Source organism: Phoca vitulina, unplaced genomic scaffold, assembly GCF_004348235.1.
Source record: "Phoca vitulina isolate PV1807 unplaced genomic scaffold, GSC_HSeal_1.0 scaffold53, whole genome shotgun sequence".
In the NCBI taxonomy this organism is placed as follows: domain Eukaryota; kingdom Metazoa; phylum Chordata; class Mammalia; order Carnivora; family Phocidae; genus Phoca; species Phoca vitulina.
The window spans coordinates 2,779,761-2,792,454 of NW_022589756.1; the positions used below are offsets into that span (position 1 = coordinate 2,779,761).

Genomic DNA, 12,694 nt, shown 5'->3' on the forward strand with positions numbered 1-12,694 from the left:
CCGAACGAATGATGCTGAATGTCAGAGTTGGAAGGGACCATGGTGATAAACCAACTGCCCCAAGTCTCCTTCCTACCTTGATTTCACAACTGAGGGAGCAGAACTTTAGAGAGGACTTGTGATTTACTCAAGGCCACAGTGCCTCAGTGACAGTTGAGGCTTAGGGACTCTCACCTCCTGCCTATCCATCTCTCCCAGCACCCCCTCCTCCCCCCCCTCATACACACACTTGCGTTTACAGGAAAGCCCCAGGTCCCAGTGCTGGATGGTGATTGATTTCTTCTTCTTAGTTTTTGAAAGATGACAGGTTAGGAAAGAACACATCTAACCAGTAAGCCCTGGATGATTTTTTTTTAATTTGGAAGAGAAGGGGTTCCATACCCAGATGGGGTGCCATACCCAGTGGGGGTGCCATACCCAGACCGTCGCTGGTGGGCACTGTGGACACACACACCCGCAGCGTGAAGCCTGACGTCTGGCAGGCAGTTATCTCTACTTGGGTTTATCCTTCGGCTCACTGTTTCCGGCTCCGGGGGTCTGGTAACTGGGCGAGTCCTGGTAATTTTGGGTCATGAATTGGGTGCTTGCTTCAGGTTCGCTCAGGTGGAAGCGGTTCAGGAATCTGTCCATTTTCCAAGAGCCTGGAAGGACAAACAGACCAGAGGAAGGCAGTGAGGGACAACCATGGACTGGGAGCTCGCAGGGCCTGACAGGGAGGCCAGCTCTGGGGAAGTGGAGACAGCAAGTGAGGACCTTGGTCATTGGGCTGAGGGTGTCAGAGTGCCTGGGGGCGCCTTCTGGGTCCTCGCTGGATGTTAGCAGAGTGTCTGGAAAGAGGCTGCTCCCCAGGGAACAACGGGGACTGAGTCTGGACTGGGTCAAGGACTGCCTTTGGTCTCCTTCCCCAGGGCCCTCTATTTGGCATAACTCTGCCTCCTCACTCACACGCAGGAAGGAAGTGCCCTGTCGGGTGGGCTGCCCGCTTCCTCCACCCACCCCTCTTTTTCCACAGGCTCTCCTGACCCCATGACTGAGGCCTTCACACCAGGTCACCCCAGCTGCTGGGGCTGAGACTGGCCCAAGTGTCCATGTCCTTCTTCCAGTCTCCTCCCCAGAACCCCAGCTGTGGCAGAGGCTGAGGGGCAGGGCATATGGCTAGGCTTCTCCCTGCTCCTAAGCACCTGGATCCTGCGGGAGCAGAGTATGGGTGAGAAGTCCCCGGTTGGTGCCCAGGTGCTCCTCCAGGGGAGAAAGCACAGGGGTGTGGGGGGAGGTACCTCTTCTGGGGCAAGTGTGGACAGGCCTGGCAGCAGGGCAAGAAGGGCGCAGCCCGGGGCACTGGGGAGAAGCTGAGGGAAGTGGTCACAAGTGTATTCCCACGCTCTTGTTTCCCAAACCCTGGGCCTCCAGCACCCTCTGCGCATGATTGCCAGCTACAATCCAGGACGCCCAGCTTAACTTGAATTTGAGATAAACAACAAATAATTTGTAAGTCTGTCCCAAGCATTGCATGAAGCATACTTAAAAATTCATTCCTTGTTTGTCTGAAATTCAAATTTAACTCGGCATCCTGTATTTTTTTTCTTTTTCTTTTTGGCTAAATCTACCCACCTTCCCCGGGTGGACGGAGTGCTCGGGGAAGACCTTGCCCGGAGCAAAGCTAGGCAGGGACTGATGGGCCCCGGCCCGGCGGAAAAGAGTAATCTCTAAGGCACAGAGAGAGCAGGACGACAGCTGGCGGCCTCGCCTTCCTCTTAGAGCTGCCCTTTCTCGGCCTGTGGTCCTCTGTCTGCACCCGCTACCCTTTTCAACAAGGAAGACAGAAGTCCCCCGAGGTGCTCTTACTCCACTTATCATCCTTTCCCCCCACGGGCTGTTTGCACTTCAAAGATGTTTTCAAGGAAAACAAAAATGTTTTAATCCAAAGAAACAAGACAATAATAATGATAATGCAAATAATAATAATAGTAATAACACATCTATATAGTGCTTCCTATGTGCCAGGAACTCCATGCATATTCATACACTTAATCCTCACCAGGGGAGACTATTTTTATTCCCAGTGCACAGATGGGAGGATGGGGCACAAGATGGGGCTCCGGTGAGGATGCTTCTTAGGGGCAGGGATGGAGGAAAGGGCCTCTTCAGGTTCCCGCAGGTCTGATCTGGTGACTGCATGCTCAGATTAGGGACAGAGGCGCTGGGCCCTGGGAGAGCCTCTCCTGGGGGGAGACTGCCGCTGGGTGACAGGTGGGCGACTGAGTGCGGTGGGGTCTTCCACTGGGAGGGGAGGCAGGGAGGCACTGGTCTGGCGTGGCCTTCACACCCAGAAAGCCTGGCTGGCTGGAAAAGAACTGTGGTATCATGATCCTGGGAAAGTGTGTGCATGTGTGTATGTTTGTACGTGTGTGTGTGCGCACGCGCGTGTGTGCAAGCCAGGAAAAGGGCTCATGGGTGAACTGGTGTGTGACAGGCCTGGGGACAAAGGGGCCTTCCCCACTGACTAGGGCAGGAAGAAACCTTGGTGGCCAGGAGGGAATTGAAACTCTCATCACGAGATCAGGGCAAGTTGGTGGAAAGAAATCCCCTGTACCCTGAGGGAGATCTTGCAGACTTTGCCCTCCCCGAGCTCAGAGCGCTTCTCTTGATGGAGCTTGGAATGCCCTTGGAGCTTCCCGGCTCCTTCCTGGTCACATTTCCACGATGCTGTGGTTCTCGGGCAGCTCCTCAAACCAGCCCCTGTGTCCCTCAGGAGAGCGGGTACGGCGCGCTGGCTGCTAGCCTCCCGCTGTCTCCTCCCCTGGCTTGGCCGTGACTCCTCACACCCCCGTTTCCTGCCACAAAGGGCAAGAGGAACTGACCCTCTGCAAGTTCTAGAAGGAAGAGGGGTGAGTCAGACCCTCAGGAGTGTGTGTGTGGGGAGAGATGGGGAGCTGGGAGGCTGTGGCTTCGTGGTCACCCTGTGGAGGAAAGTCCCCTCCTGTGTGGCACTGCTCTGTCCCATCCCGGAGCAGCAGAGAGGGGGCTGCTGCTGGTGTGCTCAGGCCCCTCCCCTTGGACCCGTGGCCCCACCCAGGATGGGCTCTTCCTAGGCCCAGGGCAGGGGTAGTGAGTGCCCTGCAAATGCCTCTGGAGGGAGAGAGGAGGAGGGGGTCTGAGCCTGTTTCCTGAGCCGCACAGTGGCTAGAACACGGAGGCCTGTGTCCTCAGGGCGGGCCACCGTATCTGACGTGCCGCTTGTTCCCTGCACAACCCGAGGGGGCACCGTTCCCATCCCGCGAAGGCTTATGCCGCCGCTGCGCCTAGAGGCCAGTCTCTCATCTATTGGTTGGTGCCAACAGGGAAGATGTTGGCGATGAAGGATATTAGATGTGAGAGATGTTCCAGAAATGGGCCAAGGGGAGAGCTGGGTAAGCTTACCTAAAGCCATCAGGGGTTTGTGTGTGCCTGATCTCTCCTAGACAGTGACTTCAACAATTGGGAGAGGGGCTCCAAGATTTCAGCAACTCATCCGCCGAACTTGAGTCCCAGGGGCTGCAATGGCTAGAATGTTCAGGAATCGCCCTGGGGCAGGTCTTGCCAGTCACTCTTTGCCCCCGGCTTCCCCAGTCTGTGGGGTTGGTTTAGCACTGTTTGGGAGTGGTTCATCACATGGGCCTGGGCAGGCCTGGTGGGCCTATCAGGGTTAAACAGGCATCCCAGGACTGAGAAATATTCTCCTGGTCCAGCCCCTCGCCCTTGGAGGCCTCGTGAGGATGGGGTGGACAGCTCCTCTGCTGGAATGGGCAAGCTCTGGGCTGAGGGCAAGCTGACAGCCCACCTCCTGTCTGCTGGGCATGGGGGGTTTGCTTGCACCGAGGCCCTACTCCCGCCCTCAACGGGTTGATAATACAAGGTAATGAACACTGGACTAGTAACAAGCTAGGTCTTCGCAGAGTGATCTTGGCCAGCAGCACAACTTTGCAGCTCCTGGCAGATGGAGTCCCATCCCTAGCATCGCGCCTGTCCTCTTTAGCAGGCCCGCTCTTAAGACTTCCCAACGGTAGGGGCGCCTGGGTGGCTCAGATGGTTAAGCGTCTGCCTTCGGCTCGGGTCATGATCCCGGGGTCCTGGGATCGAGCCCCGCATCAGGTTCCCTGCTCGGCGGGAAGCCTCCTTCTCCCTCTCCCACTCTCCCTGCTTGTGTTCCCTCTCTTGCTGTGTCTCTCTCTGTCAAATAAATAAAATCTTAAAAAAAAAAAAAAAAAAAGACTTCCCAGCGGCACAGGACACAGTGTTCCCTGTGTGTCCTTGCTTTAGCCAAGAGACATTCCCAACTGATTTGCCATTGGGTCTTCAGCGGGCCCTCAAGTGTTTCCCTCTCAGCCCAGGAAGTGGGGGCTGGGAAGCCCCCACTGGGAGGGAGGCCTCCATTCAGGCAGGCTGGAGAACAAGCTGGGGGGCGGGTCCTGAGACTTGGGGGCGGCCTCCTCTGACCTGTTGTGTGAGTTGAGCTGCTTGAGCCTCTGCTGGTGAAGAGCCACCCTGTCCCTCAGGTGGGTGAGCTGTCTCTAACCAAGGCGGCCACCCCTTCCTTGTCTCCCCGTCCCCCACCCCTTTCCCTAGGGGCACCCTTGCTTCTTGTCAGGGGACAGTAGCCCTGAAGAAAAAACAAAAGTTGAACGGCAGCCTACTAACCGCCCCATTGAGCGCCCGGCTCAGGTCTGTAATTTGTCTGGTGCTTTGCAGGGGCCGGCTGCAGTGACAGAGGCACTGATGTCCTTCCACCGAGATTAATGACGTCCTGGCGCTGGTAGGCGGGAGGCCTGGGCCTCTTATGTTTTGCGCCATTAAATGACATTCAGAGACTTCCACTCAGGAGCTGAAAAGCCCTCGTTCCATCACATCCAATTACTCCTGGAGAATATTTGCTGAGTGGCTGATCCTGCTGGCTTGAGAGGCTTGGGGCAGAGGGGACCACTCTGACTTTGGCAGGAGTGAGAGGGTGGGGATGCTCGGGGTGGGGGTGGGGGTTACCCAGCTCCTCTGGAGCACTCAGGAGGATTGGAGAGTGGAATTCCTAATTACCCAGTAAATGGATCACCCAGGATGCCTCCCTCCCTCCTGGGGCCGGGGGTGGGGATGGAGGTGGGGGTGGGGAAGGGAGTGAGAGAGGAGGCTCCAAGCTGTTGATTTGAGCTTCCGGTGATCAATTCCAGTATTGCTGCTGGTGGCAGGCTGGAGTTCTGGGTGAAATTTGGGGATGATCTGTGGTTTCCCGATGATCTGTTCAATACTGCTTTGGATGGTTGATGCTTGGCTTGACTGGGGCGTGCTTCCTGCGGCCTGTGGAGGTTGCAGGCAGTTCCTAGCCAGGGTGCCTGTCTGAGAGTTGCCCAGGATGGCCCCATCTGGTCCGCTGCCAAGCCCCCAGTCCTACCCGCTCTGCCAGGTGGGTGGGGCTCTTCGGAGGCAGAAGAGGGCTGCCTCACACAAGCCCACACAGTGACTCAGGGGCTGGGCCCGGGGTGGGGGGGTTGGTTCTAGGGTCTGGCCAGGTGAACCACCATGGGAGGTCATGGCAGGGGGTAGGGGCTGTTTTGCAGTGGGCTGTGTGTGTTTGTGTGTGTCTGTGTGTGTGTTTGGGGCTGGTCTACAGGCGGGGGCCCCCTTCCTTCCATCTTTGCCTCCACAGTGTACTTTTTCCTCGCTGCCACCAGGCCTGACAGGATTTTCTCCCAGCCTCTGTCCCTCCACATCAATGCCTCCTCCTGCTGACACTGCTGGGAGTTCTGCTGCCTTCCCACCCTTGGCCTGTGCTTTCAAACATTTCCCCACGACGCCCATTGTCTCAATCGCCCATGGTGCCCCTCAGGCCTCTAGAGGCCACAAGCAAGCCTTAAACCCCACTGTGTGCCAAGTCTCAGCCTGTCTCTCCTCTCTGACCCCTGTGGGTGTGTGGCTCACCCAGGAGCTGCTCAATTCAGGTGTCTGTGCTGCTGGGGAGTGGGTTATGGCCACCTGGTCCAGAACCCAAGGACACTTCTCTGCCCCTCCCATCCCATTTTGCAAGGAGCAGTCTTTCTGCAGGCCTCCAAGGCCGCCCCAGTGAGGCGGTGACTGAGACTGGTGTGGTCTGTTAGCTCCCCTGGCGCTGCGGCACCATCCTGGGCTCACCACCTTGGAGAGGCTTCTGGAACAAGCTGAGGCACGTCATCTTGTGGCGCAGAGAGGGGATTTCCCCAGCTCACTAGTGAGAGGAGCTTGGGGCCGTAAGGCTGGCTCGTGACACCCCTAGGCCAGGTGGCTGAAGTGTGTCATGCTGCAGACCACAGCTCACCAGGAGTGATCTGGCCTCTGGGCTCATCTGTCTCCATCCAGGGTGTGGCTATAGCTTTCTCTGTAAGGGGAATAGAAGGGGCCTGGGGGTCTGTCTCGGGTGGCTGTCTGCTAGCCAAGGACACGCAGGGCTTCAGGAGGGACTTGCTCCTTCTTTGTCCCCACGCCAGGGCCCAGAAGTCTGGTGGTCTGGGTGAGGGGAGAGGGAATGTGGGTGGGTGGGCAACGGGAGCAAAGAGCCTTGCCCCGGAAGTCAGAAGAAAGGTAATTTGCTCTTAACTGTGACTCCTGAGTAGACCAAGTCATCACTGTTCCGGGTTTCAGTGTCCTCATTCACCTGGTGGGAGCAATGGCTGTGGTCCTGCCCGCCCCACAGGGTCCAGCAGCTGGGTGAGGGGAAGGCCAGGGAGAGGCAGGGCAGGCTGGTAGAGAGGCTGGGCGCAAGTGGTCCTGCCCGGCCACTCGGCGTTGGGACAGGGAGGATGTGGATGCCAAAATTGTCATTTGTGGGCACGGCGCTCACAGAGGTGGCTGTCTTTTCAGGTGTTAAAGGAAGTTGATGATGAGTTGAATATGGGGGTGTGAGAATGTGCAGCTGTGTGTGTGTGTGGCTTGTGAATGTGCATACGTGGGTGTGTCCCATACACAAACATCCTCATTGACTGAAAGCTCACAGTGGGCTGAGCACAAGGACAGGGGGTAAAGAGGAAATCCACGGCACAGGTGAGCTTCTCCCTCAAGGAATTGAGTCTCACGGTGGAAGTAGGGCCCGTGCAAGTGAAAAATGATTGACTAATACAAAGGGATAAAAGTGGGTGACTGAGGAGGCACAACAAAGTGTCACTGAGTGCATGGAGAGGGACAGCAGCAGGGGAGGGCTGGGTCAAGTGCACGCAGAGAAGACACCGCCCTGTGGGAAAGCGTCCCGGGCCGTCAGCAGGACTGGTGTTCTGCAGGCGGGCAGGGCCCTTGGGCTTGAGGAGGGGGAGAAATGGTCTGCCCAGTCAGCAGGCAGAGGCGAATCAGTCGCTGGGGGAGCGTGGGGGGCAGTGACGTGAACTAGGTCAGCGGGAGTTAGCGGACGTCTGGCAGCACGTGGTATGGAAGGGTGCACGGGATGAGGTGGGAGCCAGCCCTGTGTGTGCGGGTCCTCTTCAGACACGTCCCCTCAACTCATTCAGTTGGTTCCTCTACAATGTAGAAGTCTAGATGCCGAATCCAAGGCTGCTGTGAGGAAGATGCAGGGGTGAACCATCGTGAATCACAGATGAGCCCGGAGGCCAGATTCTGGGCCTTGGGCATAGAAGGTGGGGGGGGGGGGGGGTATTAGAGCTGGGGGAGAGGGGTTGGAGGCAGAGGTGCAAGTCCACTGTGTTGCAGGCCCACATTTGGGAAGGTGAGGTGTGGCCTTTGGGACAAATGTCAGTGAAACTGGGGCAGCCCTGGTCAGAGGGCACTAGTGGGGGCTCTTCCAGCTTCACCGTTGTTCCCTGTGTAGGATGTGGTCAGCTTGAGCTATTTGAATATCTCCCTCCACTCGCTCTGTGAGCTCCCATGATCCACAGAGCTACACCGGGTGACAGCATCCATCCGTGGGAGCAGGGACCGGATCCACGTGGCTCACTTCTGTGCCCGCAGCACCTAGAACCCTGCCTCACACATACTCGGCATCATCCCAACGAATGCAGAGGGCATTTGTGAATCATGCCTAGCAAGTAGGGAAAATGGCAGGGAGAGGAAGGAGCTGTGTACAGGCGGGAGGAGTGGGGAAGGCAGATTTCATCAACTAGAAGCAAGGTGGCTCCAAATCCTCTTCTAGGGCCCTCGCTGTGGTCCCGGCAGACTGGTATCTGATGGAAGGCCTCCCCCCCGAAGCGAGTAGAGTTGGCTGGGCTAGTCAAGTCTGATCACTTGCTCCCTGCACTCGTCTCACAGAACTCGGAGGTGGGGGCAACTCCGTAAGCTGGGAGCAAATCTGTAAAGGGTCATTCCGTGGTAGACCAACTAGTCCAACCCGTTATCTTGATGATGTAGAAATTGAGGCCCAGAGATGTGAGGTGGCTGGTCCAAGGTCACACAATGGATATATCAAGATCTCCCATCTGGAGAGGGTTTCAGCCCCCCACACTGAGCAGTGTTCCCTAGCCCCCATGGTCTTACAAGTTCAACTAGAATAATGTCACACTTGCTTCTCATCCTAAACTGTCATTCACACCTAAGTCCTAGGGAGGGAAGGACCCAATAGGAACGGCTCAAGTCAACCATCCTTCATGGCTGCCTCTCTACCTGGCTCTTGATAGTGACTTTCCCCTCCAGTCTCTGGAATCCGTTCCTGCCTGCGCGTCCAGGAAACACAAGGGGCTGGTTGTACCATGCATACCCTAGGACTCCCCTGCCTCTCCAAGGATACCTTCCCATGGAACAAAAACTAGACCAAAGTAAGCCCTCGGGCCTGTGTTCCTTGGCTCCAGGTCCTGGCCTCCCGAGGGCTGGGCAGCCGGGGGCTCCATGGGTCCCCACGCACGGTGCAGGTGCTTCAGAGAGCGCCAGGAGCTCTGACAACGCGCAAGGGCAGCTCCTGCTTTTGCCATGGCCCCCCCGGCGCCACCCAGGCACACGTCTCTCCCCCTCGGGCGGCCCCTGGGCTCTTACTCCTCCCAGTCCTGCCCACCGCGCCAGCTTAGTCATCTCTAAAGAGCGGCTTCCGTGTGTTGCCGCTCCCGTGGGCAGTGTCTAACGGCGCTTCATGGCGCCCGCCAAGGTTGTGCCTCTGCTGGGCTTTCACGAACCTTCCGCGACCTTCCCCCTTTCTCCTTTCATGCCCTCACCGCTCCTCACAAGGGGTGCTCCTTCTCACTTCTAAAAAATAATCTTAGCGTCTGTGGTTTCTCCAGCCCGGAGTTTCCTCTCTCTTTCACTCGAGGATTCAAATGTCCTCCTTCTCCCGGGCCCAGCCCAGGCCACACCTCTTCCACGTAGCCTCAGGGCCATACAGACTTGTTGATCATCTAGATCCAACCCCTCATTTTCTAGATGGGGAAACCGAGGCTCAGAGAGGGTAGCTGATTTGTCCAAACATCAAGTCACTAGCTGGAGACTGGAAATACAGATATCCTCACCCTGCAGTAAAATACCTTTGCAATGTTCCTGGCTAAAGAAGGTGTGTCTTCTTGGAGGTAAGGGAATCCTAGGAACTGTACACACAATCCCTAAATCCACTTGATCTCCAGTTGTCCTTACAGCCAGAAACACACAATTAAGTGCTTAATTATAAGCTGCTTTGCATTGTTACTTAAGTGTTTTCAAAGTAGACTATAAGCCCCCTGAGGGCAGGAAACATTCCCTGTGCTGTGGGATCGGCTCCTCTCCTAAGCCCCTAGCTAGGAGTGCCAGGCACCAGAAGGTGTCATATGGTGGGACCAGCCCCCTGGCCCCCTGGGCTGGAGAGCTCATCTGGGAAGATCATTTTCCCACCTCCATTTCTGGCAGCAAGCAAAATGGCACGGAACTCGAGGGGCTCTGCCCAGAAGCAAGTCCTGTTCCTAAGTTTTCACGTGGATGAGAGGTGTGTGTATGTGTGTGTGTGTTGGGGGGATGCACAACAAGCTGGCTTGGGCAGAGATTCAAAGTGAATGACAATGGCTGTCAGGCTGGATGGGTTTTGAGCCTCCGCGCCTGCTGGGGCACACAAGCCACTGTGTTTTCTGGAGGGCGGGCTAGGACCAAACACGAGGACTGCAGCCAAGGCAGGGGCAAGTGTCTCTCCCGCATGCACCTCCCTTCTTCCTTCGCCCCTTTCATGCTCCTCCGGGCTTCACCTCCTGCTCTCTCCTTTCCTGGCCACCCCGCCCCTCAGAAGGCACTTGATCCTGCGGGAGGCTCTTGCAGGGGACAGTCTGAGCACGATCCCCGCCCCCCTCCCTGCCCAGGGTGTGGGCTCTGTGACTATGGGACTAACGTGGGACTCCGAGGAGCTGCCTTACTTTGTGGGGGAGCGTGGTGGGCTGAGGCGCTAGTCCCCAGCCCCCAGAAAGCGCAGTGCCTGGACTGGTGGAAGGGGGGCTCAGGATGTCTGAGGTGAGAGGGAGCCAGGGAACTGGAGAAATTCATCTTGGCTCGGGCAAGATACATGTTTCTCTGCCTTCTCTCCTTGTACCCAGATTTGAAAGTGTGTCTTTGGGAAAGCGGTTTAAACAGATGTACAGATTGGCAAGGTGCTGAGGGCACCTGGGGAGGGTTCACCGGTGGAAAGGTTGCACCAACTCCGCTTGCACGGCGGCCCAGAGCCTTCTGCCATTGGTGGCTTCTGCTCGGCACACCTGAAGGCCTCCTTCGCTCAGCCAGTGCCTTTCCGGGCTCCGCGTTCCTCTCCTCTGGGGCCTCGGGCAACAGGCTTGTAACAATACCTTCCCCGGCTTCCCAGTGGGTGGAAGTTGGTCAGGGTCACTGGGTGAGAGCAAACGGCTGATGACACCTACCCACCCACTCAGCCTCTTGCCAGCCCGGCGGATGTGCCGTCTGCACTCTCAAGATGGCATCCGTGTGTTCCACATTATCTTCCCTTGCCCCAAATGGGGGAGATGCTAGATTACACAGGGGTTACTTTATTTCCCATTTTTCTGGAGAGAAAGCCAAGGCTCAGAGAAGTGGCCATGGCTCACATCGGAGCAGGTGAGTCGCCTGAGGCCTTGCAGTGGCCAGATGTCCATGGGTCTTCCCACTCCCCAGCTCTGGTGGGAGCGGGACCAAGGCCACCATCAGGTAGCCATTAGCAAGCTACAGGGAGTGGATCCTCTCCAGGATGCCAGAATGGCTGCTCAGAGAAGCTCGTGGAAGGGGCATGGCGGGGAAGTTTTTGCCCCACCACTGAGGTAGAACTGGGCAGACAGAGCAATTAACAACCAATGAAGACAGACTGGCAGGGTGGCATTCCAGGGCCCTCTTGCCCAGATTGGACTCAATTATAGGGTACAATTACGTGCAGGAGTGCTGTGGGGTAGCTGCCTGCACATGCCATCCGAAGCTGAGTTGGGGAAATGCTTCTCTCCCTGGCTCCAGTTACTCGCTTTGGGACCCGGCCTCACAGACCCACCCACCCAGTGAGAGCCACCATCTTGGTCTGTGGGACTTACTTCTCGGGGGGAGACCACATCTGATGCCAACATCTCCCTTAGGACACCTCATTTCAGTCTACTGCCAAGAAAGGCCACCCTCTGACTCTGGCCTCCAAGGCTCACGGGTAGGGGTCAAGGTCCCAACCTCGCCATGAATGCACAAGCATCCACTTATGCCCCCAGAATTCACACTGGCTTTGGCAGATGGGAAGGCCTTACCTCGAGTTTTGTTTTCTTTGGAATGGAGAGAGATGTTCTGTCTTTCCTGAAGATAGACGTAGAACTGGTAGCGGTGAAAGCCACTTTTTACTGGTGGGGACGGAGGCTGGTAGGCTGGGGGCAGAAGAGGGACAGAGTGTGGGCCTCCAACCCACAGTACCCACAACTTCCTGGCTACCCTGGGCCAGAGGAAAAGAGAATTCTTTGTGCCGTTCATGGTCCGCCCCCCACGCCGGGGTCCCAGCTGGGCGCTTACCCATCGCAAACCATTAGGATTTATCTTTGGCAGGATCTCAGCTTTGGCAGCTGCCTTTAGGAAGCACCTTCGTTTGGGCAGTGCGGGGAGGAGGAGGTGTGGGATGCTTGAGGGTCGTGCGTGCCGCTGGGACTCCCGGGGCCTCTCCTGGCCAGCGGGTATTGGTGTTATCCCTTTGCTGCTTTAGTCTATCCTGATGGATTTCCTGCCTCAAGAGAAACTCATCTTCCTCTCTCAGAGTGTTTGGCAGTGGATTTTTATTTATTTTTTCAGCATTTCCTTATGAACTCAATTCCCAAAGAAGCCAATTTTTGGCTGGATCCGGAGGATCTGGAAGTGGTTACGGGGGTGGGTGGGACTCGGTTCAAAGGTTTGATCATGGAAGTGATGGATCTGGGTGCTCCGGGCACTGGGAGCCCACTCAGGCTCTTCCGGAGGAGAAGGCCCATCTCCCTCCCTTTTGCCCTCGGTGCAGGAGGCAGATCTTTTTCTGGGGCGGGGGGAGCTCGGGTGGGGACATCTCTCATTCTTTCCCCAAGTCTATGCAGGGGTTTTGTGGGCCAGACTTTTGTGGTTGGTTCCAGTTGGACCTCCTTCCAAACTCTGTGCCTCTGCCCCCTCCCCATTGCTCTCCTCTTTTCCCCCACCTTCTAAAGAGCCAGGAATCTTCCTGGGGGTGGGTGGGGATGGAGTGTTTGCAGTGAGGATGCTGGTGGGAGGGAGTGTTGGTACTTTACGGCCCCCTCCCTCTCCTGGTCATTAGACAAGAGCCACCCGCTATTTGGAG

At 56.8% G+C, this 12,694-nt stretch overlaps 1 protein-coding gene across 2 annotated transcripts in view; it reads right to left on the bottom strand.

The window, feature by feature from the left end:
* Positions 1-342: 342 nt before the first annotated feature.
* The window catches only part of PEBP4 (phosphatidylethanolamine binding protein 4), a 249,734-nt gene continuing 237,382 nt past the window's right edge, over positions 343-12,694 (bottom strand). For both annotated transcript variants that reach the window (XM_032389226.1, XM_032389225.1), the window contains exons 6-7: positions 11,652-11,765; positions 343-641 (exon numbers count right to left, since the gene is read on the bottom strand). In XM_032389226.1, the coding sequence (XP_032245117.1) occupies positions 493-641; positions 11,652-11,765 (263 nt within the window). In that variant the 3' untranslated portion in view covers positions 343-492. The remainder of the gene's footprint in view (positions 642-11,651; positions 11,766-12,694) is intronic.